The sequence below is a fragment of the Paroedura picta genome, chromosome 7, assembly GCF_049243985.1.
Source record: "Paroedura picta isolate Pp20150507F chromosome 7, Ppicta_v3.0, whole genome shotgun sequence".
Lineage (NCBI taxonomy): Eukaryota > Metazoa > Chordata > Lepidosauria > Squamata > Gekkonidae > Paroedura > Paroedura picta.
Window position 1 is genome coordinate 100035809 of NC_135375.1, and position 8074 is coordinate 100043882.

At 52.4% G+C, this 8074-nt stretch overlaps 1 protein-coding gene across 2 annotated transcripts in view; it reads left to right on the forward strand.

The window, feature by feature from the left end:
- TNKS (tankyrase) overlaps positions 1-6805 on the forward strand; it is a 98635-nt gene extending 91830 nt beyond the window's left edge. For both annotated transcript variants that reach the window (XM_077345677.1, XM_077345675.1), the window contains exons 25-27: positions 316-502; positions 1322-1478; positions 2785-6805. In XM_077345677.1, the coding sequence (XP_077201792.1) occupies positions 316-502; positions 1322-1478; positions 2785-2871 (431 nt within the window). In that variant the 3' untranslated portion in view covers positions 2872-6805. The remainder of the gene's footprint in view (positions 1-315; positions 503-1321; positions 1479-2784) is intronic.
- Positions 6806-8074: the final 1269 nt, after the last annotated feature.

The following is an 8074-nucleotide window of genomic DNA, read 5'->3' on the forward strand; positions in this document are numbered from 1 at the left end:
CCAATCTCATCAGTTCCCAGAAGCAAAGAGGGTTTCCCCTGGTTAGTACTTGAACGGGACGCCCCCAAGGAAGTCCAAGGTCCCAAGGCAGTGAGAGGTGGTGGCAAATTACCTCTCTTCGCCTCTTGCCTTGAAGACCCTCTGCAGTTGCTGCAAGCTGGCTGTGACTAGGCGTCCCTTTACGCTCCTGAGGATTGTGTCCTGAGAAACTCGCTGGTCCTCTAAAGCCGAACCACCTGGCTGCTTTGAGTTCCAACTGGCGTCTATTGTCTGTGCCGTCTGCAGAAAGTGACCCGTGTTTGCGTTCCGTCCTAGGGTCCCCTTTTATCAACGCCATCATTCACAAAGGATTTGACGAGAGACACGCCTACATCGGAGGGATGTTCGGAGCCGGGATTTACTTTGCAGAGAATTCCTCGAAAAGCAACCAGTACGTCTACGGGATTGGGGGCGGCACCGGTTGCCCCACGCACAAAGACAGATCCTGCTACGTCTGCCACAGGTGGGTGTCTAGGAAGCCCCCGCCACACCTGTAACGCTTCCTCACAGCCATGGCTGTGGGCTGAGATGAAACCACAGCTCTCCTTGCCAGCTCGAACGTGCAGGAATTAAAACCTAGGACAGTTTCTGTCCTTGTCGTCTCACAGCAGAGAAGGGGTTCTGGCCTCTGTGCTGTCGGATTATCTGTTGGTTTTCTTTGGGCACATAATTTCTTATTTGAAACCCCCCCCCCCCCACTCAAGTCTTGAAGTTCTCAAAGCTGCCCTTGCCTCTCCTCGTTCCTGTAGAGCGAGCGGTGGCACCGTGCCCTTCCTCTCAGGGCAAGGGGGGGCTGCTGTCCAGAGAGGCGAGCAGGGAGGAGCAAGGTGCTCCTCGGCCATTGGTGCTTCAGGGTGGGAGTTGAACCTCTGGCTGCCCTGCCCACTAAGGCTTGGCGACCCAGTGGCTAGCCAGAGGCTCTGCTCAGTCAGCAGACCTTTGGGGTGTTTTTGCAGGGCCAGTTCAGGGTCCACTTTCCCCTTGATCTCTGGGGGGGTTGGGGATTTCAACTTCTGTCGCTGCAGTGGAAAATTGTTGTGAATTAAGTAGACTTGGCACAGGAGAAACAAAACAAACACTCGCGTGTGTTTGTCCCAACAGTGACTGCTGGAGCAAACAACTCTTGCTTTCTAAAAGCTTTCTTAGTATCTTATTCCTTCCCCCCACCCCCAGTGCCAAAAAGAAAAAGACCAGCTTCCCATTTATCCCTATGATTGTGTTTTCTGCATGTGAGATTACTTTTTTTTTGTCTCCTCTCCCCCGCCCCTTTTCTGTTTTTCAGACAAATGCTTTTTTGTCGCGTCACACTGGGCAAATCCTTCTTACAGTTTAGCACCATGAAAATGGCTCACGCCCCTCCCGGGCACCACTCCGTGATCGGCAGGCCAAGCGTCAACGGGCTGGCCTACGCGGAGTACGTCATCTACAGAGGAGAGCAGGTAGGTGGCTTCTAAAAGCAACCTGCCACGTGTCACGTTGGCGGAGCCTGGCGATGTGCTCTGCTCAGCTAGTCTGTCAGCCTGGGGGGGGGGGGGGGGGGAGCACACCCTGCGCTTTGCATAACAAAACCAGCGGCTCCCTGAACCATAAGGCTCTGCAGGACGCACACTGTTCCAACACGACCTGTGTGTCCCGGATCCCGGGGGAGCCTAAGATGTGTGTAGATATTGACAAGCTGGTGTCCATCCTTGGTGCTGCAGGTGGGATGGTTGTGCGCTTCCCAGAGCAAACGCCTGAATTTATAAAGCTGCCCTGCTTTTGATGCTTTGTGCACTGAAAACATTAGCTTCTGGCAGGTGTTCACGTTGATGGTGCCTGGTTCCCCTAAAGCCTCTTAAAAGATTTCAGGGGGGAATAATCTCCCCCCCCCCCCGGAATATTTCATACTTTGGTGAGGGCCAGCATAGTGTAGTGGTTAAAGAGCAGTGGATTGTAATCTGGAGAGTTGGGTTTGATTCCCCATTCCTCCTCATGCAGCCAGTTGGATGACCTTGGGCTAGTCATAGTTCTCTCAGAGCTGTTCTCTCAGAGCTCTCTCAGCCCCACATATCTCCCCAGGTGTCTGTTGTGGGGAGAGGAAGGAAAAGGTGTTTGTAAGCTTCTTTGGGACTCCTTCGGGTAGAGAAAAGGTTTTCTTCTTCAACTGTCAAATGTGATCAAGCCTGTTTACTTGCTGTGGCCGAGCTAAGTTGTGTGTCACTCAGACAGTAGCCTGGCAACGTCCAGCACTCCGTATGCAAACAGGCTTCATTTCCTCTTCCACAAGCAACTCCGTAGGAGCAAGCCTTGTTTGCATAGGACATCTATTGATTTATTAACCTGCCCGACTCCTGCAAAGCAAGGCCCAAGGTGGCTCACAATTTTAAAAACCCTGATATTGAACCAACTATTTAATATGCAATAAATAACTCTAAATTGTGACATGGATTCCCCTCCCTCCCCGAGAGAGAGAGATGGGGAGAGAGAAGTTCTTTCAGAGCCTCAAGCATATGGAAGGACAAAGCCTGAGTCTCTGGCCCCCCCATGGCCCAGCTGGAGCTCTCCTCCCCCCTCTGCTCCTCCTCCCCTAGGGCTGGGGTAGTCAACCTGTGGTTCTCCAGATGTCCATGGACTACAATTCCTATGAGCCCCTGCCTGCTTTCCGAAAACCACTTGGGAGCCTGGAAAGGCGGGGCACCACGTTGGGGACCCAGCGAGAGGTGCTTTTACCCACCCGTTCATTTGGATGTATCTGCTTGCCTTCAGGCCTACCCCGAGTACCTGATCACGTACCAAATCGTGAAGCCAGACACCCCCTCGCAGACGGCGACGCCCGCCGAGCAGAAAACCTAGTGAACTCTGAGCCGGCGAAGCCAACCCCACGACTTCAGTGACTTATGGACTGGATGGATGACATCAGTTTCGAAACGTCGACATTGTATAAAGTTTTTGTCTCTCCCCTGCCCCCCCTGCCCCCACCCCCCGCCCCAGACTAACCTGTATGTGTTTTATAAAGCATTGCTCTATAAGCAGACGTGAGTGACTGAGGCGTGCTCGGTTGCTTCTATTCCTTTTGAGGAAATGTTTACAAAGGTTTGCCTTTTAACAACATATCTCAGGCTAATCCTCCCCCCCCCCCACTCCTCCCCCCTCCCCCGCCATTGCCGTGTATAAGAAATACCGTCGCTTCCGTCTGGGTGTTTGGGAACATCGTTTAACGAACGGGGCTACGTCACATCCATGCGTTTTCTGTTTCCATGCCCTGGCTTCTGAGGTCCCCGCCCCAGCGATGAGAACGTGCAGAGCTTGCGTTCAGAACCCGTGAGCTGCCTTCCTGACAGTCAGAGCTAGCCAACTAAGGACTTCTGGAAAGCTTTATTTATTTTCCTTTTTGAAAAAAAAAATCTGAACATGAGCCAGGCCCTTCTTGAGGATTTTTTTTTTTTTGCACAAAGTCAAGTTGACTAAAATCAATTAACAATGCAATAGGTGGAGGGTGGGGGTGAGGGGGATGTCTTTTTAATCCAAGAAGGTGTTAGGGATCTAGTTCTTTGTTCTGAGGCTTCCTCTCTATCTCTTTTTTTTTTTTTTTGCACACTTTCCCCCAGTTCTCCTTTTCTTCTCCGTCGCTAGCTGTGCGGATCTGGGCTTAAGAACGCCTCCCTTTTCTGCAGAGCTCTTGAGTCTCGGTAGAGCGGCCCCCCACTGAGCCGTCCCCCCGTGCTCGGAACATGCTCTGCTTCGTGCCAGCCAGCGTAACGCCTAACGTCTTGTTAATAAACATTTCAGAAAGAGCGTGCAGGTTTTGTTCCGCTAAATGCAAGAGGGACTTTGGAAGAGAAGTTTGGGAAACAAAGCAAACAGAGCAGCTGGATGGGGTGTTAAGGGCTTGTTTTGGGTGGGGGTTTTCTCCCGAGAGAGTGGGCTTTGGGCAAGGACACCCCTTTCATCACAGGGAGAAGTGAGCGGGGGATGCCTTTGGGAACCTGTTGCCCCCCACTTCTTTTCACTGGGGTGGGCCGCAAGGGAAGGAAAGGCTGGGGCCGGAGTCTGCTTCCAGTCCTTCCCCGGCAGCATTCCCAGACAGAAATCCGCACCTGTGGAGGGTAGCTTGGACCCAAAAAGTTGGCCAGTAAAGAGAGCTCGCTTTAGGACAGGGATGGCCAAACTGTGGCTCTCCAGATGTCCACAGACTACAGTTCCCATGAGCTCCAGCCAACTCACAGGGGCTTATGGGAATCGTAGTCCGTGAACATCTGGAGAGCCACAGTTTGGCCGCCCCTGTTTTTAGGCCCTTCCTTTTTTTCCCCAATTTTTTTTTTTTATAATTATCCTCCTGTCACATGCTGGTCCCCCCCCCCCTCCATAGCAATCTACCAAGTGGCGTGCCATTATTAAATCCTTCACTAAATCCCCCCCCTTTTGTTTGTATGAAAAAGAGCCTCTTTTCTAGAGGCACTTAGTAGAACTGCAATGGCCTAAGTATAAGAACTAGATAGATGGTTCCAAGAGAAGCAAAAGGGTTTTGTTTTGTTTTTTAAGAAAAGGAATAATGCAGTAGCTTAGGAAGAGGATGCAGGGCGGGGTTGAAAGGCAAGCTGTCCTTGAGGTTTCTCAGCCAGATGCCTAATGGAGAGAGATAGCCGAGTTCCACCTTGCAAAACTCCTGCTCCGTGTGGGTCAGCTGCCAGAGCCCGGCTGTGTAAATGACAGCTCTTCTGCCAAGCGAAGGCATTCGTCCCTTTTTGTGTGTAGCAGTCAGACCTCCTTGCAGAGTCTCTCGGTTGGTTTTCTTTTTTAAACAAGTCCTCCTCCATTTCCAGGCCCGTCGAGGTACTAACTCCAGTATGTATAAGCAAAGTAAATCCTGTTCCTTAAGTATAGGGTTGGCTCCAGTGCCTTGTAATCCTCCCTCTTAGCAGAATAGATCTGTGGGATCCCGCCCAAAGTTGGCCAGCACTGCATAAATGATAAAGCAAAGTGGACGGTGGTGGCTTCTGAATCCAAAAGGCCAGGTCGTGTTTACTCCTTCCTGCATGGACAGTGGCCGCTGCGGGGTCTCAGGTCACGAGGAAGCACTGTGTGTGGCCTTGGTGGCGTGCATGGAATGCCCTTGAGGCAATCGCAAAGGACCCGCTAGTGCAGGGGTGGCCAAACTGTGGCTCTCCAGATGCCCATGGACTACTGTTCCCATGAGCCCCTGCCAGCAGGGGCTCATGGGAACTGTAGTCCATGGGCATCTGGAGAGCCACAGTTTGGCCACCCCTGCACCTAGTGCACAGGAAAGCTGGCCAGCGAGACTGGCTCGTCGGTGTTCTCCTACAGTGACCCTCAGCCTGCCTGTTGAGTCTTCCTCCGTACTTGCAGATCTGCCATTTTCTTCCCAGGGGGCTAAGCGGCCCTGACCTGAGGGAAGCTGGTTATGCCTGAGAACAGCTCACGCAACGGCAGCTTGATTTGCAGTCGCTGCGGCGGCCACCCCCCCCCCCCCCCAGTCGGCTGCATGAGCCCAGACAGCTTCTCGAAGGGGGTGACCTTTAAAATTGGTTTCTAATTAGAGTGTTGAATTTGACTCCCCCCCCCTCTCCCCCCCGATTTCCGGAAGAACAGCCCCACGCGGCATGTGCAGTTGGGCAGGAATGCTGCAAAAGGGCTCAGCGGGCCTTGGGGGTACTGAGGAATCTCACCTTGCTTTCTTAAGCCCCTTTGCGGTGGCCGAGAGATACTTGAAGGAGCGTGCCTGCCACAGTCCCGGAAGCCAGAGGGGTATTGTCAGTGAGCTGAGGTTTCAACGGCCAGTAAAACCAGAGTCAGTCATGCAAAGCTCCGTCTGCAGCCAGCGTTGGTGAGGCTTGCAGGTTTTGACTTGGCTCGGCCCAGCAGCACAAGTGGCATTCCCCGCCGCGCTGGGGCCGAGCGTAGCCACCATGCCTGCTTCAGAGGGTTGCGGCTCCCACTGTCGGTTTCCAGGGCAAAAAAGCCCGATTGCGGTCACGGGGACCGGAGGACGTGCATTGTTGCATTGTTCGCTTGCTTGTCGTCTTTTTCCCGTTTGTCGTGCTCCGTGGCTCCCCCGAAGGGGGAGGAAAGAAATCATGCGTCTCTAAATGAACATGTCTGTACTCCGGTGACTTGAGTCGACTGTGTTTGTAAACCGTTGATCACTGGGTGGATTTTTATTTTGGGGGCGTACCGTTCAGAGAATGAATGGCAAAGGATTTTAAAAGACCTGTCTGTTACAGTGCAATTTCGACCACTGGATTTCTTGCGGGGGGGCTTTTCATTTGCAGTAACTGCAAACCTTCCCGCAGTCCTTGGGAGGGGGCGAGGGGGTCTCTCATACCTGGTGATTTTAAGTTTGCAGTCCCCCATAACCGATGTATACAGGGAAACTCTGATTCTGAAGCCTAGTTATTTCTGTAGGCCCGAAAGTATTAGCTTTGGCCTTGGTTAAAAACTCAAACCTCCTTGTATAACTTGCTTTCTTAGCTAGACTTGTGTTCTTGATACCTTTGGGCTCTAGGACCATGCAGAGTCCTAATAGGGCCCTCCGTTGTCTGTTACCTGGAGCTGGCGTGTTGTTGATTCCTCTCCCCCCCTCCCCCCGCACACCCTCCCCCCCCCCCCGCTGAAAGAGGATTTTAGATCCTTTTCAAACCAACGTGGCGGAATTTTGCATACAGCCAATGTAACAGTTAGATCTTACTGTGCTTTTGACTTAAAATGTCTGACCTATAGTACTTGTGACAGGTTAAGATTCAATAAACACTTTTTTAAAACACTTGAACCCCTGCCTTTTCTTTGGAGTGTGCGCATCAGTAACTGATTATCGGTACTTTGGAAGCGGGCCAAATGGTGGCTCTCCAGATATCCGTGGACTACAAGTACCATGAGCCCCTGCCAGCATGGTGCCACTGCTTGGCCAGCCCTGCCTAGATAGTGATGGACAGAACACTATATCTGTGCTGCTGTTACGCAGATGGAGCAGAAGAGTGCGGAAATGTTGTGTTGGAGAATCACATTAACCCCTCATTGGAGAATCGTGTATAATCCCTTAATCCCGGTGACTAAAGGTAGGCTAGGCTGAAGCCAGTTGGCTGGTTGATTTTTAACACTCACGAGGGGCCTCACATTCCCCCCTGCATCAATGCATGGCTTGCAAAGCCCAGAATAAATTGTGCAAAACACACTTGTTCAGTTGGTGCCGTAGGCATGAATTGTAAGGTTTATTTCCTGTTGTGAACCAGAATGGTTCCAAGTACGCTGCTGGCTTGGCATGCATAAGAATCCCTTCAGGGAATGAGAGACTTTAAACACACTGGGAATTCAGTGTGCCAAATGTTGGGGGTGGGGGCATACACAGTCGTCCCATTGCGTTTTGGTAATATAAGTTCTGTTCCAGGCGGCATAAGAACTCAGAGACCTTGCGGGGATCCAAAAGCCGCTTACATCATCCTCGACTCCGATTCTTAAGCATCACAGCAACCCAGCAAGGTAGGTTAGGTTTAGAGCAGTGGTCCCTAACCTTTTTTAGGCTGGGGACCGGCAGGGCAACTGCCCGCCCGCCATGCCGCGCATGTGCGGCCGAAATTTCACATACGCGAAAGGGAGGGAGATTCCCTCTCCCCCCCCCCCCCCCGCAGTAATAAGCTTCCCGGGCCGCAAGCTTGCGGCCCGGGAAGTTTTTTACTGCGGGGGGGGGGGGGGCAGGGAGAGGGAGCCGCGGCCCGGCGCCAAGGCCTTCGCGGCCCGGCATCGGGCCGCGGCCCACGGGTTGGGGACCACTGGTTTAGAGCATGTGACCGGGTCAAAGGTCACCCAGCAAGATTGTCTGGCTCTTGTGAGTTAGGCGCCTTTCTCCAAGGTCACTGCTTGCCGCTTTGTTATCTCATCTGGCTGGCCTCCTGGGCCTTGCACCTGCATCTCTGACTATTATGTCTGTTCTGTGAATCATAAGGGGTCTGGGAAAGGTGGGAAACTGTTGGGATAAGAGCAGGGGTTTGATTTGTCTTCATCAGATTCGTCGATGTGAGTCCAAGGAGATCTGCTTGAATAA